The sequence below is a fragment of the Amphibalanus amphitrite genome, unplaced genomic scaffold, assembly GCF_019059575.1.
Source record: "Amphibalanus amphitrite isolate SeventyFive unplaced genomic scaffold, NRLGWU_Aamphi_draft 000128F_arrow, whole genome shotgun sequence".
In the NCBI taxonomy this organism is placed as follows: Eukaryota; Metazoa; Arthropoda; class Thecostraca; order Balanomorpha; family Balanidae; genus Amphibalanus; species Amphibalanus amphitrite.
The window spans coordinates 470,308-496,883 of record NW_024881623.1 but is presented as its reverse complement, the minus strand read 5'-3'; the positions used below and the strand labels follow the sequence as shown (position 1 = coordinate 496,883).

Here is a 26,576-nt window from a genome sequence, read left to right as displayed (position 1 = left end):
AGAAGGCGCTGTTGTTCGAAGCAGACGTAGTTCAGGACGTCCCCACCGCGGACAGAAGGCGCTGTTCTACAGACCCCCCCCCCCAAACCAAGATGACGTCAGTGGGCGGAGCAAGAGTGACGTCACAAGGGGCGTTGCCGGCAGACGAAACGGAAGGAAACAAAAGTTTGAATAAAATGAAATTGAAGAATCAAAATTAAAACTCGAAAATCATCAACCTTTCGGGGATTGGTTTATGCCAGCGACTACTAAGATGATAAAGCACTCAACACGAAGACGATTCGACGGCCAAAAATTGCAGACGCAGAGGAGCAAGGTGACTAGACAGGACAGAGGGCGCCATCTTACGGGCCCACCCACAAGAGGAAGGCAGAGGAAGATGACGGCGCAAGGGCGTGGCAGTCACCGCCCCCCCCCCCAGCTATAAAAGGGTGCGTCACCCAAAGGGCGGATAAGGCAAGCTGTAGTGTCCCGAATAAGTCCTCATACTTATTTTGTAAGGGTACCTTAATCGGTACTGGACAGCCTCAGGGGAGGTAACGATGTACTCCAGGACACGTAAGGCCTTGAAAGTAAATCCCAGGGTTTAAGGAGAGTTCCTGAGGAGAGTTCCAGGATATGAACGGTGGTCCCTGGGTCGTGAACGGAGGTGTTACACGCGGACCGGAAGAGGGCATAGGTAATCTCTCCCGGATAGAGAGATAAGTCGGATGTAAATCGCGTATATGTGTACCATAAGTCTATCGGACGTGTGGGAATCCCATAAATTAGTAGGGTGGATATTTGTACATATTTATTCTGGACGGCCCTGCGATAAGTATCTTTGTCGCCGGTTAGCGGAGCATGCAAATGGATTTCGGAAAGAGACATTTATCTCGCCGGGGAGATCGTCGTCAGCCAGACACCTAACACTATCGGAGGGAATTTCGGGGGCTGCTAAATCGATTGGGGTGAGTGAATGGAGGGCAAATGCTTTGTGTAAATGAGCGTAAGAATGATGAAGGATACATCTTAGGATAAGGCCGATAGGAGTTAAGCAGAACTCAGGTTGGGCAGTTGAGCTAATGATTCTCGAGGGCAACTAAACTAGCAACGCTAATACGAACTAAGTGGGCAATTTTCGTAATGGGGAGGCCAGTGATATAGGAATGGGTGACTGGACGAATGATCACATTCAATTAATCAATGTAATTACCACCCACAAGTTTGGCAGTGGTCATCGGGACTTCGAATGCCCTGTCCTTCACCTGCCCAACTGTGCCGCAAACCCAGCTGATCGGATCCCTCTATCCCTAATCCGAGCAGTGAAGAAGCATCTCGTGCATCATGGTCTATACAATGAACAGAATCATCAAGCCTCTAAACCAAAAAGCATCTTCCATCAGATGTATTTGTATGCAAGGTGGATCGGTATCTACATCTCTCCCAGGTGGACGTCATCTCAAGATCTCTATCTGGATCCCTACCTCTCTATAAGGGATCTATGTACATCTTTCTCAGGTGGATCTCATCATCATCTGGATCCATACCTCGGATCCCTAGATCACCATCTGGATCTCTCTGTAGATCTATCTCGGGATCTCTTCAACGACTCTCAAGCTCCCCTGTTCTACAAGCACTACTATCGAGTTCTTTCCAGCAGCAAATAGCTCTGTTCTTCTACAACCAGCTGAACGACAGCGGACTGCGGTGCTGGGTTAACCGCAAGGAAGCAGTACCAGCTCCTCTTTTTCTTTCCTTCTTTATCCCCTCGCTACAGTCACAAGGACAACAACTCCCCTAAAAAGTAAAAGCATAAGTTGTCTTCGTAGCAAACTGCCAAACTATAACTTCGCTGAGCCCCTCCGCCATTTCTGACATCCCGTCCTTCAAACTCCTCCACTCCTGGGTCGGGATACTACGTGACCCGGTGCTAGACGACCAAGCGATGTTTTTCAGCTCTGTGGTTGGCAGACTTTTGGCACTGCTGTCAGTGTGTCAGCCCTTCCTGGCCTCAGGAGAGGTGACGGCGCGGAGGGAGAGGGGGAGGGGAGGGACGGAGACGAACGGAAAGGAACGGTGTGAGAGAGGTTGACAGGTGGAAACAATGGGGACCAGAAGGAAAAATAAGGGAATGGAAATAAAGCGAACGACGCCATAATGAAAACAATTTATGAAATGAGAACATAATGAATTAGAAAACTTAAACCTAAGACATCCTAGACGAGAGACTGTTGAAAGTTAAAAGCGTCGTGGACAAGTGAAGCTAAATGGAATATGACGGTAACGAAACCTCTGGAGATACTATCCAAAGCCAACAACAACGGCAATGAGCATTGAGCACTCGGCGAAACATGCCGCATGTAGGTACCTACTGCGTCTAGCATAATTCTGTGCCACCCTGTCGCGATGACGCGAATACAACCCAGGAACATCAGAAAGGTCAGGATGTCAGGCTACGGAGGTAAGAGTGACCTGAACCGAGTGTGTCGTCTTTTTTTGGCTTCGACTTGGCGACGCTTCTTTACGGATCAAGCTTGACGCGGTGTCAGGTTACGTATAGACGCCAGCGGTCAGTCACCTAGGTCACCATTCGATACTACCAGTCAGCGACCCATAAGGCCACCGCTCACAGACCCTATCGCTGACGGTAGGGGCACGTCAGAGGTGGCCGGCTGGCACCCGTCCTAGCCCTCCCCACTCCCTCCGCTCCGCTCCATCCCACCATCAGCGTGGCCCTCCGCGGCGATCGCAGGGCGGTGGCTCGTGAGTGCTCCCAGTCCCATATTAATGAGCTCAATTAGGTGGGGTAACTGGGCGGCTGTCAGCAGCGGGTGGGCGTGGAGGGCGGCCATCAGTGGCACACCATACGGCCATCGCACCCGACCTCTTACAGGACAGTTATCGAGACAGGCCGTCAAAACAACGGCGGCAAAAAGTGCAGATGGGTAGGGATGAAGATTAATGCATTTAGTTGTACAGGTAGTCAGCTATCCCTATTCCACTCCACCATTGAGGAAGATTGTGTGCAAGACAGTGGACATATGACACATTACATACATCGCTCACCGAAGCTGTCACGACCAGGACACTATTAACTATAGCGAGACAAGTTTCTCGAGCAAATTCATGTCACGCCATCGTTCAGTGAGGACGGCCCAAGTTACTCACCCTGCTGCTGTAGGCTATACTGAAGGCCCTCGCGGGGCTTGAAGATCCTCAGCTTGAGCGCGTAGTTGACCATGCACGGCAGCGTGGTGCGGAACAGTTTGGTGCGATCCGCTGCCGCCAGTTGACCCACGTACAGACGCAGCCCCTCAAATCGGGCCGGGTCAACGGGGTCGTCGGTCGGGTCAAGGCCAACGCTGAAACGATCACCCCGAACGGTCAGAATCGGTCACGTTCCGGTGCTCAGCTGCGGCCAAACGAGCCGTATTGCACGTTACGGGAATTATAGTGCCGGAATAAATGTGCTGGGGTGATTGAATCAAAACTACACACGGATGTAGGGAGAGGCAAAAGGCGCGAGTGGGCACCCACGAACAATAATGACCACTGACTATGGGGCTGGGACACGAAGAGAAAATAGACAGCTTCACCGCTTGGAGCCGTTATAAGTGGACTCTAAATAGCGAGAGTATAGCAGATAATGAACAGATGTAGAGAGAAACATATTTTGCGTTAATTTGACATAAACATAAAGAACCACGAGGCTGGCTGGTTTTTTCAAATGTATTGACTAATGTTTAGGCTAATTAAAGGCAGCTTTCGCGTTAAAAATAAACGCACAAGGTGAGCATGAACTGTGCATGACAATGCGACGTCGTGGACGATGCTCCATGATTCTTCAGGATTAGCTGCCTTGTGTAACTAAAAAAATATATTTTAAAGTATAATGCAGATAACGCTTACAACTAAAAACATCAATGCGACAGCCGAAAATTCGTAACGGCAGCAATGTGTAACAATATAATTATGAGCGGTTCAGCAGCTTAAAAATAAATACCTCCTCCGCAAAAAGCTGGCATACAACATCTAGCATGACGACTCCGCCTCGCACAGTCCAAACATCTAAACGTACGCCACAGACCACAGCCAAGACGCGAACGTTCCCGCAGTGTCGAAGTGAGCATTAAGCAGTGTCAGTAGCCCGACACTCTGCTGCATCCGGTGAAACAGTCGGTGTCACTGGAATTACGCACCATTGGCGGTAGCTCTGTTCCAACAGGGCAATTAGCCGCGGGAGGTCATGGGATTGCAGGCACGGGTCAAAGCGATTAGCCTAACGGGCTGGGGCGCTCGTTTCTGCGCACGGGTTCCATTCTGAAGTCACATGGCGCCGACTGACAGCCGCTGTCATGGAGAGAACGGTGGGCGGCTCTCTGCCTTACAAATAGACCAGAAAAAAAAACAGTGGAATAGCGGAGTAGCGTATGTGACGATCAAGTTGCCGTCATATTTTAGCCAGCAGTGTGCCCCTTAGATGGATAGCAGCCTTGCAGATAAGAATAATTATTCAAGTGTGAAAGTTGATTGAAACCGCGGTTTCCATTTGAATACACGGCCGCCCTAATGGCAGCTCTGTGATTCGTGCAAAAATACACAGTGGGGATAAAATCAGAATGACGTCGGGGATAATTAATGAAGATAACGTCCAAAGTCATCGTTTCATGAAATAGAATGAATTGGTTATTAAAACAATGGAAAACACAGTACCGAGACCAGCGCATAATCCGCATAATTCCAGCACAGCAGCACCGAAAAAAATCCGTATCAATAGTAAATATCGGCGTAAAACTGGCGCCCCATTTTCTAAAATCCCACTTCAGCTCATCTTTCCCCCAGATATCACAAGAACTACCAGGGAAATAATGTTCATACGAAACTCTAGCCTCGAAACACAAACAATTTGTATTCCTCACCAGCGTTCATAAGCCGGAGCAATGATAGCTGCATTGTTTCTCGAGGCGTAACTAATGTTGCCGTAATGGATGTGCCTCGACCACACGAACACACGATTAATTGTGCTCATTACCCTGTGCAACCCTATATAGATCACAGGCCTCGTGGATGGGCGTCAGCTATCTTCGGCGATATACATTATCAACACCGTGCGATTGCCGGGTCTCCGCTGGGCAGGCGGCAAATGGCGGAGGGCTCTGCTCATTAAAGGCGCATCTAAACACCATTGGTGACTTGCACACGCTATCTTTACACCGCGACTTTGCAGAAGGATCACATTGGCTGTCATTACGGCTGGTGGTGTCCTCTAATCACAGAATGCAGCCGTGTCCAGCACACGCAGCCCCGTGGGATACCTTCTGCACCTTCCTCTCAGTGCCGACTTTAGACCGCGATCCGCCGAGTCACCTTGTTTTCCAGCGCCGTGCGTGACTACTCAATGGTGCGTCCAGTGCACTACTTCATCTCACCAGCAGCACATGCAGGCGACGGTGACGCACGCTCGCATGATGACACTCTAAGACAGTTCCACGCCGTGGCCGGTTCAGGAGGACGGAACGTCATGAGGCATGACACAGTTAAGCAGGCGCCAAGCGTCCGACGCGATTAAGATGACTATGCAGTGGTGCCGTTGGCAACCGTCTGCAGTTCTGGCCGGCCTGGCACGGGGCGCCAACAGGTTAGTGGGACACCAGGACAGTCTGAGGGACCTGTCTGAGGCTGCAGCCAAGGTTAGAAGGTCTCTGAACGAGATTTCAACAAATTCTGACTCCCTTGTGTACTTTCCAGGTCGTTTGTTCAGTGCTTAGCCAGCTAATGCTGAGCATGTCTGGATAATGTGGGCATAAGCCTGGCATCCTGACTGCTCCCCACCACTCCACCAGCTGTCATTGAATACAAAGTGGCCCACCGACCGCATAGTCCAAACCGCGCTGAAAATCCGACCGACGCGGTAACGACCCGACCGCACGCGGCAGGCGCACGTGCGCCGCGGTCGCACGTGCACGAAAGACCGCTGAGCACGTGCCGAAAAACTGACCGGCGCGACACGGAACAACGCCGACCTCTTCACGGTGCCATCACACACGATAAGCTCCAGTGCGTTGACCCTCTGCCGATGAGCTGATAGGCACTTTGCAGTTCTCAGGCTAAGTTTTAAGAGATGTAAAAGCCGACTTGGGGTAGCTCGAGAAAGGGAGAGAGGGAGAAAGATAAGAGAGAGAAAGTGAGAATGAGAGAGATAAAAAAGAGAAAGGGAGAAAGAGAGAGAGAGAGAGAGAGAGAGAGAGAGAGAGAGAGAGAGAGAGAGAGAGAGAGAGAGAAAGGGAGAGAGAGAGAGAGAGAGAGAGAGAGAGAGAGAGAGAGAGAGAGAGAGAGAGAGAGAGAGAGAGAGAGAGAGAGAGAGAGAGAGAGAGAGAGAGAGAGAGAGAGAGAGAGAGAGAGAGAGAGAGAGAGAGAGAAAGGGGGAGAGAGAAAAAGAGAAAGAGAAAGAGAAACAGAAATAGAAACAGAAAAAGAAAGAGACAGAGAAAGAGAACAGAGAAAACAAGTTCATGATGGTTAGGTATCAAGGTTCCTACTCTTTCTCGTGTAATCATTATCATTTCTCGATAATTACTGGCACGGAATCATTGCACAATTAGCAGTCTCGCTTGCCAGCTGAATTATCAGCAATATTATTTCTCAATTATACCAACATCTCTATCGCTTAAATAACTCGTGCCTGCAATATTTCACAGGCGAAATGACCACCTACAACCAAACACAAATAATTGATAATCATCTAGCGAAAGCAGTCATTATGCTTGCTGATTACAAAGACAGATAGCCAGCCGATATTTACTATCACACCATGGTTTATTTATAATACACTGCACGCAAGTTCGGCTGTGGATCCACACCACAATGTGTTGGTTGCACGTTATCTCGTAGCGTTTGTTTAAGAAAATACAATTAAGCTTTATTCCAGTTTATTCCAGTAAGTTTGTATTGCATAATTTGTTGTTCTGTTTCGCAACTTGACGGACTTTCAGGATTGAAAATTAAGGCATTATTTTTTTCAAATCATCAGCCTAAAACCTTCTTGCATTACCGAGGCTGGTAAAAATGTGACAAAATGAACAAAATGCATACCTTTATAAAAGCTACAAAAAATGTATCCTCCGGAATGGTAATGTGCTCTTCAATAAAACAGATGGCAACCACGGGTGAGCTTACTTGCAAAGGTCGTGGAGCCTGTGCATGATCTCGACGAGCTGCTCGGCGTTCTGCGCGTCCTTGACCTTGGTCAGGTGACGCTGTACGGTGGGCCAGTTCGGCAGGTCACACGGCAGCAGCACCAGCGCCATCTGAAAGGTCAAGGGGGGCTTTGTCGGTACGATTCAGTTCATTACAGTCACATGTCACCTTAAAAGATCACGGTGATCGCGAATCGCGATGAATGTTGCTTACTAGTCGTCGGCCATGTTACATTCAAAGTAAATACTCTGTCCAACACCCAAGGTGACGTTCAAGGGAAGCCCGTTTCCTGACTTACCTACGTGCATTGCGTCGTTTCTAGAAAAACTAGAAGAGAAACTTTGAGTGAAGATCTCCAATTGATAAACGGTGGACGACAAAGACAATTATTCATGCGTCTGCAAAACATGTTTATTTCTTTATTCCATTAATATTGATGTTAAAAACGACATACGTAATTATTTCTGACGTAATTCCAATGCAAATATACACACGACTCACGAGGCTGATAAGCATAGCGGGCCGCCTGAAGTGTTACCACGACAGGCTACAAAGAATCAGGATTGTTAACAGTTTCAAGTATCGTAGTATGCAGAATGTGTCAGTATGTAGGTGAAGATGCGATTTAAAAGTTAGTGTAGACTGAGAAGCATCATACGTAGTCATGACAACTGGCAAACAGGTATACGGCATGTGAGCTACCAGATGTAAACAACAAACATTGAGCTCTTCAGGTTAGCTGTTTTGCGAGCTACACTACAATAATCGCCACATGATTTCCAAACTGAGCATTTTATAAGTCAGTGAAAGAATTGCAAATCCCCATTGTATATGATTCCCTATCATACCTTTGCAATATCTCCACGTTCACCAGCCTTGCCTCCAGCACCGTTACACCGTAAAATTACCAATCATCCACCGTCTCCGTCCTTCACATCCCGCTGCGGGCACAGCCGATCGCAGCTTCACACACAGTTCGGTCCACCACAGCAGCACAGTCCCTCTCTCACTGTCCCCAGCACACTGCCGCCGTGTCGACACCCAGCCTCCGGCGCGCTCCCGTCGGTGCCGACGGCCGTCGGAGTCGACGCACGCGGCCTCCAACGAGCCGGGCGCCTCCCCCCCCCCCCCACCGACGGCCGCCACCGGGGGCTATTTATAGTTCCGACCGTGGGCAGAGCCAGAGCCGCCGCGGCGGGGACACTGCCACCACCAGATGGGAGACAACTGGAGACAACAGGAGATAACTGGAGACAACTGGAGACAACAGGAGACAATAGGAGACAAAAGGAGGAAACGGGAGACAGCTGAAGACAACGGGAGACAACAGGAGACAATAGGGGTCAGCCAGTCGCCGGCTAAATACTGCTGAACGGTTCAATGCTGCTGAGGATGACAAACATTGTTGTCTTATGCTCTTTGAGAGAATATAGCGATTGGTGGAACCTCGAAGACGACGACCGACAGAAAAACGTCGAGATGCTATGCTTCCGTAACAATTTGATGGTGGAGTTACGTCGACACCTAGGTCAGGTGTTTTCCAGCACGCAGTTGAGCGGGGACGGGACGTCCTGTCAGCACAAGCCAGAACGCTGATAACGGCGGTCAGCACTCTCGCAGGACCCACAAAGCGATAGTGTAGTTAATGTCATGAGTCATGACCTGAGCTACATTGAGCACACACGTAATAAAAGCGACGTCACACTGGGACGATAAGTTCGATAATGATTCTCGGCTGCAATATCGACGGCAGTGATTTGCCGTGCAAAGCAAATCTTCGTTATCAGGTGTACTCGACATTCATCCCGATTTTCAGGCATCACGTGGTATTTAAATAGGTATTACGAAAAATCGACCTTTGTTCTTGCTTTAAAACCGAATAGGTATCCTTAGCACTTCTTAGGATCTATGGCTGTTTGTATATTTGTCGTCAATCACCATTTAATGCCTGTTGATCAACTTTTATTTCGCACCTCCGTCTCGTCAGATATTTCCTCGGCGATCTGATTCCGGTCGGCGGTGCTGTCTGAGTGAGGACACACCGGGGTGACCGGACGGTAACAGAGCTGGCACCGGTTCAGGACGATATCGGCAGCCGCCGAGTGAGGTCACGGACCGGACAGTCCCATCGGGGAAGGGGCGGGCATCGACGGTACTCCAGACTGAAGGTCCATCAGACCAGCCGCGGAGATAAGACCGGGCCGGACAGACGGTTCGTAAGGCGACTCATGGCTGGTAACCCGAGATATTGTTAGATAAATATGGTTTCATAATACGCCAAATCTAACATTATAGGTTTCAAACAGTGCCAAATGCCTGTTCGAATGCATCTTCAAACATCTTTTTTGTTGTTGTTGTAAAGAGCTTGAATAGCAAAACAACAAAACAAAACGCTGACAGTTCGCTCCAACGTGAACTTATCGAAAAACAAACAAGTGTCTTCAGACTCTTCAGTCGGAACACATGGACGTCAAGAGACTGACAAAAACAGCTGCTCAAACAAGTAAAACTACGCCTTTCATCATCTTAACCTTTTCATCCACGGAACTATGTTTAGGCATCTCGAACGTAGAGCAACCTTCAGCTGAGCCGTCGTGTCAGGCGAGCGGTGGCGAAGCGGTTTCTCGGTTTGCGCTCCTCACGGTTCGTCGGCTGGATGACGTCAGAGCAGGGTGCCCTGTGACGTCACGAGCCCGACTGCCGCCAACGACACATGCTGACGAGGCACACACCTCCACCAGGATGACGTCATCAAGGACAGCTGTGACGTCATATCTGCGCTGTCGACTGCCAAGGGTGATAGGGAATGGCGCGCTACCGAGCAAAGGTAACACCTGTACCTATCGTTGATATCTAGTGATTTTAGCTTCATCATTCGACGCTCCGATCCCTCTGATCTATTTTAAGTAGAACGTAAGAACCCTTCTTCCCTAACCTCAAACCTCTGACCTGGGATGGAAGGTCACCATAATTGGCATAATTCGACGTGTGCACTAGTAGCTCCTCAGGGCCGTGCTTAGTTGTGGTGGGTGACTGTTAGCAGGGCTGGGTGGCCTGGCCTGTCCACCGAGAAGTTCTCAGAGTCGGAGCTCGGCAATTACCCATCTCACTCGACAAAGCAAGTGGAGTTGGAGATGGGAAAATGGGATAGTCGGCTCTTCTCACTGTCATTTGACCGTTTAAACCGTAGAACGACTCTGAAAAGCCCTTAGCACGACCAAGCGAAGGGCGACTGGGTGAGGTCCGACCGAGGGAAACCCGTCACGAGTTTTGTGACTGACCCGACTTCAGCTGGTGGAGACGGTCCTGACGGATATGGATTTGTACTTTTACCGACCTAAGCTGGCGGAGCTCCTCTGGTCCAGGGCGATGCCATTGCCAAACATATACATCGGGTGACTTCTCAACTAGGAGGCAACCAATCTCGTCAGTAGCTAACCGAAGATGAAGCTTCCGTGACAGAAGCAATGCTATTATCCGACGGCACCCAGCTAAACTCCGCCATAATAGATAACGGCCGGCAATAATCACGCCGAACATTCAGCAAGTGCTTCAAACGAGCCGTGCCACAATCTCCGGCCAGATCCTCCGTTTCACAAATGGCGGGTCGATTGGCGAGTCGCCCGCGGAGGCCCCGCTCCGGCTGATAAGGCCGGCAAATTGCCGGGTTTCATTTCTGGGCACCATCATTGAACTTCGCTCATTTTAAAGGGCAATTAACATTTTCTTATCGACAATAAGGTGTCCTCGGGGAGTTAGTGCCTAGTTTATGATCATGACGCCAGCAAATGATAAGTGATCTGCCCGAAATTCCAGATGCTATCTACGCTTAACCGTTTACCCGGCCGAGTTGATAGCTCCATGGCACGAGCGCCGTGTTCGAAGAATTCGCAGCTCTAATTGCTGGGCAATACGCAGTTGAGTGGGGAGCAGCCAACAGGTGCGCCCATTTGCACGGCATGACGAGATCCCATCACCTCATGCATAGCCGTCGAACAGTCGCAGTTTCTATTTCCGACTGCATGTACTTGTACGTCCGGGACCCGGGTCAGTAAACCGCACAACAGGAACCACCATGGTTCTTCGCAGCGATGCAGATATGTGGCTTCACACTGAGGAAATGCCATGTCTTAGCAGCTGTCTCCTTTTAGCTCGTCAACATTATAAGACTTCAGCACCGGGCACTGCAGGACATAGAAAATGACAATCCTGCACCTTCTTCCCTCATGTAACCTGGATATTGGACTAAAATAATGCGAGACACGACAGAAGGTGCAGAGGCGAGGTCGCAGATTATGCTTCTCGAATGGACGAAATGTATCTTTGTGTGTGTGGGGGGGGGGGGGGAGGGGGCGTCAAATGCCAAGGCAATGGCAGTAGAGTTCATAATGCACATCAGATTGACTTGAGCATTTATCGGTAAGTCTCTGGGTTATAACAGGATTTTTGTTTTTAAATACAAGGAATACCAAAACACGCAAAAATTTCCAATGAATATGAATCATGAATGTGTATTGCACACCGATGATGATGAGGTTAGAACTGATGGCGATGGTCATGAGCATTAACAAAGTGACAATATTCAGCACATATTTGATCAGCTTGGTATGACAAACAAAACAGGCGACATGGGATCACATCAATACTTACTCAGCCCTTCAGACATACTCCAGCTGAATAACTACACTGAATGACCACAGTTACCGTGGTTAACCATGTTGCCTCTGACATTGCAATGACATGACACTGACTTTGAATGCATTGAAAACAGATGCCCCGAGGTGCTGAACTTTTCCAACACAGACAGCTCGCCTCAATGCAGCGCATCACACGGGTTCAAACTTTGAGGAAGTCGGTGCTACCCGTGTTCACTCACTTTGTTCAGCTCACCCAACAATTATAGGCGGCTAGACCATACAGCGGACGGACAGCCAGCGATAGCTCACACAGCCATACGGCTGACCTAGCGCCACCTGTGTCCAGTCACGGGACACCTCAAGTGTTGGAGAACAGCCATCAGATGGCACCCCGTACCAAATCACATACGACATCGGATCACAAAAGCAAAACGTGCAGGCGCGACATCATGAAACGGAATGAGGCAAGCATTCCTGTCTACTGCGGAATAAAACTAGTTAGCATAAACAAGTAACAAACATGACAACTTACTAAATGCACCTATGGCAACAGCATTTATCAATCAGAGAACATGTCAAAATTACGCGAATGATAAGTCCGTCATACAAAACCAACGCATCATACAATGCACGTCACGTCTATAAAAAATCACGTCTATAAAAGTTCACAAAAATGATCGCAAACATCACCCAATCGACCAAACATTACTAGCATTCTATCCTGAACGTCACGTAAGAGTGCAGACTATCATAAAATATCGAGTTTAAAGGTAGTGTGCCAGCTTTCCTGGGCCGTATGGAGTTAATGGCCCAGATAAGGAGAACCGGATTTTTAGAACTTATCCATACCTTCAAAACTCATGGAAACGTCTTAAATTCTTCAAATTTTGAGTACCCCAGTGCGAAATTCGCCCCGACGGGTTGTCGGTCGTACCCCAACCACATTTCACACCACTATGAACAATAAATGCACACACTGAAATCGTTATTACCGATATGCTCATCCAATCAAGTTTCGATAAACCCGTTCATCATCATCTCCTGCGGTTTCGAACACGCCTGTTAGGTGGTGCAGTAGACTGCACCCAAAGCCAGGGCCCCGGTAACGTGAGGTAGCCGAGTCGGGGCAGCGTGCGCTGACCCAAGCCGGGGCCGCGCGTCCTCCCGGTGTCATGTGATAGCCCGGGGCTGCCCGCGGGGATGCGGTAGACCGCGCCCAAAGCTGCGGCCCCGGCTTGGGTCAGCGCACGCTGCCCCGACTCGGCTACCTCACGTTACCGGGGTCCTGGCTTTGGGCGCGGCTTCTGCTCATACTTTGTGGTGCGGTGGTGGTGCGTCGGGCCGCGCGCTCTGACTTCGGCCAAGAAAAATGCGTCAGCTGATCATTGTCATTTCTGCCACTTGCGTGTGGTGAAATGGGGTTATAACTTAAGAGACGGCTTTTTCATATCAATTATTTTACATAAAATCATATTTCAAACCATAAATAATGTTCGACAGCCAAATAAAAGAAACAATACCAATACAGGCTTACAGTTTAAGGCTCGACATTGTGTTGTCTACGATTAGACAGCTGATAACTCATTCCCGTACGTCGTAACTCTATAATGACCTTTGCTTATTGTCACATGTGCGCCGCATTCACGATTGTTGCCGACGCCTGTTTGCAGGTCAGCCCACTACAGTTGTTATACATATCGAAAAACCGATAAACTTTTAGGCGAAAAAGGCACTATTCCAGGCCCATTTTTGATTTTTTTTTTTTGCGATATTAGGCAAAAACAGAAGCTTCTTATCCTAGGAAAAATAAAATGGGAAATCTTTCAAAGGTGGCACACTACCTTTAAACTGGTCACACCATTGTCCTATCAAGGCATTGGCGCTACTGGCGCCCTAGCGCCGTTCCGCGTTGACCAGCAAAAAAGAGCGCTGGATTGCGGTGTCTCAGGGTGAGTTCCACGAAACGTTTTTGCCAGAAATATCCCCCATCGGGCGGGTGAACGAAAAAACGTTTGTGGAGCCTCAACTTCTTGTGAAAGGAATATGCTGTATATACTGCAAGGTGAGCTGAGCAGTTCATTGTTACCTGCCTTGCTTTGGCAGCTATGCTGATAGCTTATCAGTGTGGTAGCTATCAACCCATATGTTTTTGAAATCCTCCCAAGTACTTTGCAAGATGTTTTCATTAATGGTCACATCATAATAAACACTAACAGCAATAAGGTAAATGTGAACATCACAATAATATTGGACATGAGAGGCGGTACGGTATTCGCATGATAAAAATGAATAAAGCGAAGACTTAAGGCTGAAACAGACTCTTTCGGCGTTCAGGAAATCGCATGCAAGAGCCTATTCAAATACATTATAATTCTGCCCGCATCAATCGCATCCGGGAGGTGCGTGCGATTGATGCAAGCATGCTTCCATGTATTTGAATAGGATCACTCGCATGCGATTTCCTGACCGCGGAGTCTGTTTCAGGCTTTACGGTGTTTTCGATTGATCATGATTTCACGATTCGATTTCAACCCTGTTTCACAGTGTAAAACCAGTAATCAGTCATCTGACGTAAATGAGGATACAACTTGAATACAAAAAGTAAATTCAAGGCGACTGAAAGTGGAACCTGGACGTCTTATTAAGTCTACAAGTACACAAGACGTACCCTAAAGGAGACATCATTTGAGCTCTGTACCATGCCTGGTCGTGTCCTGGGCTCGTTGACGCCTCCGTTAAAAACTTCACATTCGTCACTTCTTTCACTGATGGCTGGTCATGCTGAGAGTGGCCACGGAGCCCAGCGAGGCGGCAGACGAGAAAGGTGGCAGTGGCGCGCCCAGGCTCACCTGAGGGCAGGGCAGGACGGTGGTCAACGCTCTGGTCGCACTTCAGCTCGCCGGTATCACCAGCAAGCATTGATAAAATAAACGTTATACACCACACTCGCAGACTTCTATTACAGCATGCTGCACACTTATGACACACCTGTACGTTTTATCATTATTTTAAATCCTTTATATTATATCCGACCCCGGAATGAATCATAATGAAAACTTTCAGCTTTAGTAAGCGTAAAACAGAGCTTGATCAATGTGGAAGCTGAAGAGACTGGCTTTGCATGAGTTTGCACGATGAAGTCCACGGGTTTGCTATTTCATTCCGGTACTGACCTGGGCGCTGGGCGCTGGCGGCAGCTGCAGGTGGTGGTTGACGCCCGGCATCTCCGGGGTAGTGAGGTTGCGCGTGTCAGAGCCCATCAGGGTGGGAGGCCGCGGCCCCGGCGGACCGGCCACCGAGCTACTCAGGCCGGCAGGGTACGCCGGGGAGCTCACCTACAGAGGCGCAGAGAAGTGAGGACAGAGTCGAGGTGGGGCGCGACATATAAACGCTATCACAAAGCAGACCTGCCTCAACTTGGAGGATCAATCATTTATCAAATATGGATATGAATGCCAATATTTTTAACGAAAAATAAGAGGCGAATATTAGTTCTAGGGCTTACGATAACAAAAACGAAGGGAGCTGGAAAAAAAAAATCATGAATATGCATTGCGGATAAAAGTTTATCAAAATCGGATTTAGTATCACATAGTGCCAATGGACAGCAATACAATGAGGAAATATTCAGAGAGCGTTTCAGCGACAACGTGGCGACTCACCTTGTTGCCGATCTCGGGCAGCAGGTTGCTGAGGTTGAAGCTGGTCAGTGTGCTGACGTTGGCCGGCATCCACAGCTCGCACTGGCCGCGCGGTGTCTCCGGCTCGGCCGGCGCGGACCGTTCGTCGCCCCTGTGGCGACCGTCCCGCGCAGCCATTGCCGAGGACGGCGGAGGAGGCGGCGGCGGCTCGGCGCGGCTGAAGATCGCCCCCAGGAAGTTGGAGTCATCCACTGGCGGGGTGTACGTCGCCGCCGGGAAGAGCGTGTTCGGACAGTCGAAGAACGATGATGATAGAAGGATGTCGTCCAGCTTCCGTGCCTCCAGCGCGGCTTTGGTCGGAGACCGATCTTTCCTGGCTTGTCTGAGCTCGGAGGCTGGCGGCAGAGGGTACCCTGCCTGGACGGCAGCGGCGGCTGACGGCGGAGGCGGCGGTGGAGGCGCGGAGCCCAGCCCGCCACGGTGCCCCCAAGTGCTGCTCTGAGGAGGCAAATACTGAGGACTGTACACTCCCATTTGACACAGCTCTGCTAGCTCATCCGAAGGCCTGTCCGCGACTGGCGGTGGCTCCGCCGCGATCGGAGGAGCTAGCAAAGCTTCCGCAGAGTAGCTCGACTTGGTCTTGCGGGCAGTGCTGCGACCAGCTCCTTTCTTCTCCGGTTTGCGACGTTCTTTCCGTTCATCTTTCCGCTCTTGACTGACCAGATGGTGAACGGAGAACAGAGACTGGCTTCCAGACACCGGTTGCTGCCTGCCGCGCTGCTGCTGTTGCTGCTGCTGTTGTTGCTGTTGCTGCTGCTGGTGCTGAGGGTCGGTCTGCAGCGACTGCTGAGAGTGCAGCTGCTGCTGTTGCTGCTGCTGCTGCGTGGCCTGCTGCGAAGTCAGCGGCCGTTGCATCACCGAAGCCGATGTGAACGTCTGACTGATATCCTCGTTGGCAACAGGACGCTGCTGCTGCTGTTGAGTTTGTTGAGACTGTGGCTGTTGCTGCTGAGGAGGCGGTGGAGGTGGAGCCTGCTGCTGTTGCTGTGCTGGAGGCGGTGGCTGTTGCTGAGTCTGTTGTTGAGACTGCTGTTGCGCCCCGCGATCTTCCAGCCTGCGTCGCTGCTGTTGTCGCTGCGTCTCTGCTGGTAGAAGTACCTGAGGAACCGTATCGTTTGCCTTCTGCTGCGGCACCTTGTAGTATCCCGGCTTTGCCGAATACTGCGGCTCGAAAGGACGCTGGTAGAAGGGCGGGATCGGGTACTGGGGTGCAGCTGCCGGCGGCGGAGGCGGCATCTGTTGCTGGGGTCGTGCCGGCACCATCTTGTGAGGAGGTGGTGGCGGGGGTGGGGGAGGCGGTGGCGGCTGCTGCGGCGCGCCGTACCAGTACCCCTGCTCCGGCTGGTACTGCGGCTCGTACATTGTCTGGGAAGCGTAGAACGTTTGGTTGGGCACCTGCGATGTGCAGTGGTAGTACGCTGGTGCGCGACTCTGCATACCATACATCATTCGTCCGGGTGCCGGATATGCTGCCTGTTTTGCCGCGTCCGGCATCGGTTTGCCTTGTAGGGGAACGTGGTGGGGCATGTTCACCTGCCGCGGACCTGGCCCCGAAAACTCGTGACCAAACGAAGGCTGGTACTGCAGCTGCGGAGCTGGCACAGGACCTGGGACCGGTGGCTGGCATCCCCGGACCGCAAACCGCTGCGGCGCTCCGCTCATGTCAACCGAGGGCATTGGTACCATTGTTGCCTCGTACGCTGCGGGCGACCGAGCGCTGACGCCATCTCCATAGCCAAACGCAGGTCTTTTGGAAGGCGGCGGAGGCACCGGAAGCGCAGCATGGGGACTCTTGGCACGCGGCCCTGCCTGGCCTGGTGAAGCGCCTCGACGAGTCGATTCCTCCCTTGGCGGGGGTGGCCGCGAGTCGTACACGCTCTTATGGGGTGGACCAGCTGTGTATGGTAGTCTTGCTGGAGGCACTGGTTGATGTTGTGAAGTGACAGGAAGAGGATCTAGTCTCTCGCAGCTAGGTCGGCGACCAGGCGCAGGACCGGGGGCAGCAGTAGTTCCAAGTTGTTGGTGCGTCTCGGTAGTTCCTAAAGCAGTTCCGCTTGACACCAGTGGAGCGTATCTACCAGCAACTGAGCTAACCGCAGCAGAGGTCGGTAACGACTCAACAGTGACCGGCACGGTCACTGAAGCAGCGGACGAGACTGGAGTAAAGACAGTAGCTGGTACGGCAACCAGGTCTTGGGTCGTGGTAGCGACTGGCATGGCGCTATCCGTCATTATCATCGATGAAGCGCTATACCGCGTCTGTCCTGCACTAGTGGGACCCACAGTGGAGCGCACACCACTAGTCACTGCAGGGCCACGCATACTGTGGTGTGGTCCAGCGCTTGTTTGGGAGGTGACGGAGACAGCTGTGGACTCATGAAAGAATGGACCGTTCCGCTGACTTCCTGAGATAGTCGCTTGCACTACAGAGGCGGTAGAAACTGGGTTCACCGTTGCCTTTATCGTCGAAGAAGTGCTCGATGAACTCGGGATCACTGGCGCTGTAGACAATGCAGGTCCAGGCGTTGTGCTTTTGAAAGACGCAGCAACGTTCATTGGAGTCGGGGATGTAACGTGGGCTGCCCCGGTGGAAGCTATCGACGTTCCGATGAACGCACCAACTGCTGTCGACCGCGACACGGATGACATCACCGTCGACACCTTATCGACAGAGGGCGAAGCAGCGGTGATAACCTCGGTGGAGCGTGACACTGACTGAAGTTCAGTGACCTGTGTTGCATCAAGGGTCACTGAAGGCGTCACAGCCACGCTGAGCTTGGTCGGTGCCGGTATGGACGGTGGTGCGCTGAGTTCGGCCGACTCCTTCGAACAGAGAACATCGATGCAGAAGAGAGAGGCACTGCGACGCGGTGTGCCCGCTAGTGTGTAGATGGACGACAGCCCAGTTGGCGACTGCGCGGGTGTGCAAGGTTGGCAGCTCGCAGGCACTACTGACAGTGACACGCTAACCGCTAGAGATTCCGTTGATGGAATCTGCTGGATTTCGGACGTAGCTGCACCCAGCACAATATTGCCCGATGTTGGTCGGCGACCAGCAGTTCGCGCATCCTCCGACATCTGCGAGGTGTTCAATGATGGAGCTGTGTGAGGTACATAGTATGGAGGCAGGTGAGTTGACTTTTGCAGCATAGTGAGATTCCCTGACATCGGCAATGGCCGTGAATCAGTGCACACAGAAGTATGAGATGTAGTTGCCGTTCGGGACATGGCTGGAGCAGTCAACAAAGACGATGGCTCATACAAGGTAGTAAGATACTTGGATGTCACCCCACTTGCTACGGGAGGCTCAGGAACTGCTCGTCGGCCGTCGGACGTAGTTGAGGATGAGATCACTTCTACAGGTCTGTAGGACTTCGAGAGCACAACCTCCACAGCATTAGCAGTTGAAGTTTCGGGCGTAACGATCGGAAGGACGGCATAACTCGCTGATGTAACTACATTGGAAGATGCAGCTGTGCTCACTGGCTCACTGAGCGTTCTACGCCAAGTGTTTCGACTTCCAGCTGTCGACCTCTCAGTTTGAGCTTCTAGTCTGGTAGATGTGCGACTGGACGGTTGTTCTGAGTCGCTGACAAATGCCTTTACTAAAGGCTGGGTGTAGCTGACCGCATCTTTTGCTTTGGTCACTTCGTCGACCGCCGACGGAGCTGCCGTATCATCTCGCGAAGTCAATGACCACGTCATTGACTGATGCTGTGTTCCCGTTCCAATACTTGGAATTGCAAAGCTGGAGGTGGATGCAGTCACTGGTGGAAGCGCAGACTTGTCACCGCTTGTTGCATGAGCGTTAGAAATGCATGCTTTTGAGTTTGTGGAGGGACATTGATGTCTTACCGCATCCACTTGCGAGGTTGAATGCCGACTGGGAAGCTTTGCAGAAGCCGACGGCAGTTTTGCTACTGTATGGCTTGTACTGTCACTAGCAACAGATGACTTCAATGTACTCACACATGCCTCTGAAGAAGGCTGACTGGAGTCGGTAGCGTTCAAACTTGTCAGTCTGTCGCCAGTATCAGCAGGTGCAGATGAAGACACTGTGACGTTCGGCGTGGGAGTGACAGCATCTCCGTTCTCAGCTGATGTGACTGTGCTTGCTGGTCGTATCGAGGATGACACTCCGTGAGGTTCAGTCTCTCTCGGTGAAGTCACTTTGGAGCTGAGAAGAGAAGAAGCAGTAGAAGCAGTTGTCACGACATCAGTTGTCTGGATACATGCTTGACCGCTTTCTGAAGTGGGTGGGCCTGCACTTCTTCCCAATTTCTCAGTCACTGTGACCATGTCTGTCATTGACTCTGTCCTGGAGAAGACAGCGTTCGGGTAGAGCTGTGACACGCTCGGACAGCATGTCTCATTTCCATCCACCTCTGTAGCTACCACTGATGTACGCTCAATAACGGTTCCCGAATTGCGACGCTTTCGACCAGCCAATGAAGAACTTGAGGCACTTGAATCTTTCGGTCGGTGTTGTTGGCCGTTCAGAAGACCACGTTTCAGGAATCGGACCTTGTGTTGGCGTGGCCGGATCGGTGCAACAGGTCCCTTTCCCCAGAAGAAAGCGACTCTCTGTCTAGGACCAGATGCGAGTGCAGATACTGCGCGATTCTCATTTGGGGCTGTTGCCGCGCGGGATGAGTCGGACGCTCGTGCGGTTGTGCCCGAAACTGATCCTTGTGATGATGAACCTTGCCGACGTGGAGGTGAGATGGTTGGTTGTGACGACGAGGTGGATTGCTGAGGGTGTGTAACATGTGGCAGCGATGGAAGGTCCGATGGCGGCGGAGGCGAGTCGGCTTGCTGAGCTTCCACGTAGGTAGGTGGCGAGCTGGGCATCTCTGTTGTAGACTCGTTAGCCAGGCGGGTCGGCAGCTCGGTTGTCTGTTCTGGATCACCCAAAATGGATGACGGTCCGCCGGATTCACACAGAGCAGTTGGACGGATAGAATCAGCCGAAACACCCGGTCTACTGACAGTAACAGTGGCATCAGCACCTGCAGAAGCCGAAGCCCCGACATGTGAAGGGCAAGCCGAGCCGGTGACACTGGTGAGCACCACAGTTGTTGGCCGAGACTGAGCTTCCATTCCCCCACAGCTTGTTGGACACACAATCCCTGGCCCATGGCACGTCGCCGCACGTAACGCCAAGCTACCCACGCTGCGGACTGAGGCCGAAGGCGGCGCGGGCGTCGGTCTCGGTGCCAGGCGGGGTGGGGGTCGGCTGACCGGCGCAGCAGCTACGGCGAGCACAAGCAGCTGGGTGCAGCCGGCCGCTGCAGCCGACTGCACCAGCGTCACCGGCTGCAGGGACGACTGCAGCAGCGACTGCGCTGACGCCTGCACAGGTAGCGGCAGGGACATCAGCTGTCCGGCCAAGACCTGCTGTGTGGCTGGCATCGGCCGGGGTAGGTAGCCAAGATCCACACCAGTGACTGATGCAGACACCAGCCCGGGAGTGGCGCTAACTAACTGCACTGTGCTGTCACTGCCAAGGCCACTTGCAGAGCTAGTACTGACAGGTCTGGTTGGACTGGCAGTGAACTCGGTGCTGCTCCGTCCCGATGGCCCAGGTTCAGACTCTCCAGCATCCGAGCGTGGACAGTCCGCATCTGAAACACCAACAAAAATCCAGACTTATGCATAGAAAAGTAAAATTAACATAGCTTGTAATACGAAACAGATCGCCTATTTGCAGTATTTGATTATTATACTATACATAGCAATTGGCATCACCATTTCTCCTTTGTAGCCGCTCACGTCTCACCTGATCCGTCACTGGCAGCGGTATCGCTGACAGCATCTCTGGCAGCTACAGCAGCGGGAGCCCCGGAGGTCCCGGGACCGGGAGTCGGCAGGCGACGACGAGAGCTGCGAGAGCGGCCGCCGGCACCGCCGCCGCGGGCCTTGAGCACGTGGTAGCTGAGCTCACTGTTGCGCACCTTCAGAGCGGCCACCTGACGCTCCAGGTCAGCCAGACGACGAGCTGACACGATAAAAGACCTGTCAATCTTATGTCAGCTAGCTGGGCACGAAGGACACTTTGATTTTCAATATATGGCACAAATGGCTTCAATACAGTAATCTGGATCACTTTTCATCACGATGACGCTGCATTTGAAACCAGCATAACGTCACATTGAGCTCCTCAGTGTGACTCACCCGCCTCTGAGCCCGCCGGCGGGCGAGTGTCCTGTTCCCGGTCCACCGAGCCCCGCAGCGCCGCCAGCTGCTCGGCCGCCTGCAGCAGCAGTGCCTGCTTGGACGGCAGCGGTGCCTCCGGGTCATAGGACGGCAGGCAGCGATACAGTCGGGCGAACCCGGCAGCGATCCGCTCCCGACGGTGGCGCTCGCAGCGGGCACTGAGGGAAGGGACACGAGGTATCATAATATGTCCACAGAAGAATATTGGATTAAATTGCTTGATTAGTGTTGAAAAATAATAACATTGTTCTGCAATCTTTCACAGCAGCCATATCCTTCTTCAATAATTCACTGCAATGATGGATTGACATCACAAGACACATCAGGTTATCATCCATTTCAAAGCTGTCTGAGAGCCAATGAACTGAGTGTGGAACACTGTGCATGGACGTTCATTACATGCTCTGATGGAGAAGTCAGATGGAAACTAACTGTCAGCCACTTAAAGCAAAATTGTGGGAGATGCGTAATGCATTGCTCATGGACTTATCACTATCCTCATGTCAAAAATTGGACACTAAATTTGGAAGATTCAATAGCTGATGGCTCTGTTTTTATGGACTCATTTTGACAACCCTTGGATTAGAAGTGAAACTCAATGACTGTCACTTACAATAATATATTTCTTATTCAGAACTGCAAGTCACAGATTTTTTTAATACAGGGTCTGAAAATATTTGGAACATCATGTGCCTTCTCATATTTACTTACGCCCACAGATTAAAAGAAAAAATCAAATGTCCAGACTCCAGATGTCTACAAATGAATCATAATACCTATCTGGAAACAAAAAAGCACAATTTGGTAGGCATCACAAATGCTAGGTATATTGTCAAAACTCACTGGAGTCCCAACTTCCAACTTCCAAGTTCCAAGAATCATCAGTTTTAAGCTTGGTTAGCCACACAAAGTCATGCCAAGACAGAAAATTCCCATTGTTTGGGTTTTGGTGTCAGAAAGGCAAATCCCAGCCAACAAAAAAGAATGACAGTAACTTTTTTATCCAAATAAGCCTTTCATGGGTTGATGCCAGAAGCATGTGTAACAAAGCAAATACTTGTGATGCAAAACAGAAAAATATCACATCAGTACAACAACGAGTCATCTGGCTTCTGCAAAGCCAAGATGAAGGCATGGAGTAAAGAATAAAGGGCACTGAGCAATGACAGTAAATAATGGGTTCTGTACTTCATGATGGAGGCTAGATTCCCTTAGAGGCCTGATAAATAACAGCACGCATATGGCATGGTATGAGAAGAAATAGATCTCAGACAATAAGCTGGCACACCCAAGGCCATCTAATATCTATAGAATGTACAGTCATTCCACACCAACCAGCCTACATACTGTTTGACCACTGATGTCAATGGAAAGGCCAACTCATTCTCTATTGATAAAAAAGGGTACCAGTTTAATAAGACATGGACAGTTTTGAAGTTATATACAATTCAAAAACACTTTGCAGCGGTAACAACACAGTGTTATAAGCGCATCCAGCTTACATACATTTCTACTATATTTTAAATCATTTTTCGATAGTCTGGAATTTGCCATTAATTTGATCAGAAAATATCAATTACAAACAATACAGAATATGTTACAATGCATAAAAATACTCTGTTACATGAGGTAATTTATGTTAAAATTAATATTACTGTAATAATAACAACTACTACCACTGAAACATATCAGCATTATCAATTAACAATTGGAAAATTAATCATAATAGAAGGATGAAGAATACCCTGTTGCTCATTTCTATCAGAAATAGAAAAAATAAACCAATATATATTTGGGCGTGGTCCTTCTTCAGTGGTACAAGATCACAAGGTTATTCTTCATCCTTCTATTAATCTTATTAACAATGCATTGCTCAGCACAACGTTCAAATACCTACCTGAAACAATTTGATTTGGAAGATCTTAAAATTTTTTATCATTCTAGTAGAAAAATTATACTGAATTTTACACAATCATTTTACATGGGTTAGGGCTCACATCACAGGTTTTCACATCACGGCCTTTAATTCCTTTTTTCTCAGTTTAGTGTTGTTTCTGAGTTGCCAAGTCAGTAGGCGGAACTATGGTCATGAGTACCCAAATATAGGAACGTCCCCATTTTTGGGAACGGAGTTCCCAAATATGGGAACGGGCGTTCCCATTTATGGGAACGGAAGGTAATTTTTCGGCCGTTCGCCCACTAAAACTTATTAGTGCATCACGTCTCAAAAAAGTGCACGCTAATTTAAGTATCTACTAAGTCTCTATAAAATTATCTTTAATCTGACCGTTGCACAAGGAAATTGACCGTCGAATGATATTTTTAATGATTTTTTGAAATGATGGAATGGGGAAAACATGGGTTATACTACATTTAACTTGCAATTTTAAGGAAAATGAAGCGTTTTTTACATTTTTAAGTCAAGTATAATAATTTTCGCCTGGTTATGAAGTTTCATACTAGCGACACCAGATGCTGACATATGCAAGCGAACACGCGGACAGTCCGGGGGTAATATTGGTGACATTTGGTGTCGGGGCGCACGACCGCATGGAACGTCAGTGATTTTACCGAACTACTGTTGTAAACTCAGTTTCAGTGGTTTAAAATTATTCAGCTGTATTTTATCATCCCAGAAAGACATATTTTATTTGGATGCTAGCTGTTTATAGCTGTTTTATAAGGAGCGTCATGAGCGTGGTTTTTGTCTTCCGTGTTTCTAAGCATGATCGTTTTGGGGGAATTTCTCTTATATAGGTCGCTCTGTGTGGCTTATTTATAATTTTTATGCTGATTTCGATCATTCCTCGTGCCCATCCTACCAGGCCTTTTGCCACTTACACTCATCAAGAAAGGAAAAAACTAGATTTTCATTGGGACTAGGTGTTTTGAGGGTGTAACATATTCAGCGTTCCCATTTTTGGATACACTTCCTTGTGCTCGTCAACTATCGGTGATAAACAGACAGGTGCTTGACATGTCTCCACCCTCGGCGCGGACGGTGGATATAGGTATGGAAGACCTTGTTGAACATCGCTGAGCGTTGTGAATTACGTAATCCTGCAGAGGGGGGCGTGCCCGCTGCGAGATCGACGGGAATAAAAGCGCAGAAGACCGGGCGAAACATGCGACGGTCTTGCCGGAAAGGTCATCTGATGATTGTTGCGTTAACAACAATTTGCGGCGTTGGACGTGATGCTTGTTAATGAAAAGAGCCCCTGAAAGGCGTCGGTGAAATTGTTCCCAATTTTGGGTACGCCGTTCCCATAATAAGGAACGCTTGCAGCGCCAGTGTACGAGAGCGTTCCCAAATTTGGGCTCGCGGCCCAGATGATGGACTGCTTTAGAAATAGGGGAACGATTTGAAACTACGATGGGCCTTACAATATCAAACTCTTTCCCAACAATATTGAGACAAATATCAGGCGGTTCACGATCGTTTTATATTTTTTGGACGTCTTTTAACGGTTCTTTTTCTTGTTTTAAATAATGCCTTCATGGCGTTCCCATATTTGGGTTTATCGTTCCCAAACATGGGAACGATAATGCGTTCCCGAAAATGGGTACGCTTGACCATAGTTCCGCCTACTGAAGTAGCAATGACTTTCTTCAGTGGATTATTACTCACGCAACTTTTATAACATGATGCAGGAGTTTTCATCCCCTCCATATCTTTGAAATAAGTAAAAGGTGAAAAGAGGTTTGACAAGCTTGAGCTCTGCTTGAGGTAAAAAAATCGCACTTGTTTGAAATGCATACCAATTACCAATACTTACTTTAGCTGCAGAACCTTTGGTCTCTTTGGTGGCCGAGGACGGTCCATTTCAGAGCTACTTCTTAGTTAAAAATATGAATAAGAAATTCATTTTATTGGCGCCATCCTTCGCGCAATTCAATCACCTACAACAACATACAACCAAGGCCCTTCTTGGCCCTATATAGGGCCTGTTCCAGCGCCTCCAGAAACCTCCAGAAAGCTCCAGAAAGCTCTAGAATCCTCCAGAGAGCGTTCCAGCGCCTCCAGAAAGCTCCAGAAAGCTCTCGCCAAAGCTCCAGAAACCTCCAGTAGCCTCCAGAGAGTTGGAAGGTCCAAATTTCTCTGGAGGCTCTGGTCTACAATTATGGCGCACATAAGACAATCACGAATGTAAACAAAGGACTTTTGACTGATTATTCTACAACTTGAATGTAATGAAAATTACATTGCTATAATTTTGTTAATATTTCTTAATAAAATTGAAAACAAATTTTGCGTATCAAGAGAGAACAATCGTCATTCTTTTGGTATCTGTGATGCCAAGCTCCAGAAATCTCCAGATTGCGTTCCAGCGCCTCCAGTGAAACCTCTGGTAGAGCCTCCAGTCAAGAATTTCTACTGGAGGCGCTGGAACAGGCCCATACCCATACAACACAAAAACAAACACACGATTCTCTGCTTCTTCCGACAACTGTTCAAGACTTTTTCCGCGAGCAGTATTTACAGGTTAGCAAAAATAAACCAATCAGCGTGCGGCAACGCTCGACGCTGATTGGTCCGGCGCTCGTGACGATATAGAGGGGACCAACAGGGAGTATATTTTAATCCCGCCCAGAAATGACAAACAACGCCTCTCACCACCACTGCAACGCACGGACGTTGTGGACCACTCAATATACCCTGTTGTGGACCACCCATAGTCTACGGACGGACATAGACCACAGCTTTGCCACAGTTATTCCTTACGGCTCTGAATGAACTTGTGGATTACGGCGGGGTTTCTTTCAGAGTCCATGATATCTAACCCGCGCCCGGCTGGGGGTCCTGGATTTCCACGCCCTGCTGGGGGGGGGGGGGTGTTTGAAC

General features: G+C 49.7%; 2 protein-coding genes across 3 annotated transcripts in view; both read right to left on the bottom strand.

The window, feature by feature from the left end:
* The window catches only part of LOC122381814, a 50,083-nt gene extending 41,818 nt beyond the window's left edge, over window positions 1-8,265 (bottom strand). For both annotated transcript variants that reach the window (XM_043366492.1, XM_043366491.1), the window contains exons 1-3: window positions 8,028-8,265; window positions 7,159-7,289; window positions 3,151-3,344 (exon numbers count right to left, since the gene is read on the bottom strand). In XM_043366492.1, the coding sequence (XP_043222427.1) occupies window positions 3,151-3,344; window positions 7,159-7,289 (325 nt within the window). In that variant the 5' untranslated portion in view covers window positions 8,028-8,265. The remainder of the gene's footprint in view (window positions 1-3,150; window positions 3,345-7,158; window positions 7,290-8,027) is intronic.
* A 5,989-nt stretch (window positions 8,266-14,254) lies between these two features.
* On the bottom strand, window positions 14,255-25,696 carry LOC122381813 (nascent polypeptide-associated complex subunit alpha, muscle-specific form-like). The gene is made up of 6 exons (XM_043366490.1): window positions 25,510-25,696; window positions 21,692-21,891; window positions 21,297-21,515; window positions 15,479-21,141; window positions 14,990-15,151; window positions 14,255-14,665 (listed from the first exon to the last, which is right to left on the bottom strand). Exons 1-6 carry the CDS (start codon window positions 25,554-25,556, stop codon window positions 14,579-14,581), a joined length of 6,378 nt encoding a protein of 2,125 aa, XP_043222425.1. The 5' UTR covers window positions 25,557-25,696; the 3' UTR covers window positions 14,255-14,578.
* Window positions 25,697-26,576: the final 880 nt, after the last annotated feature.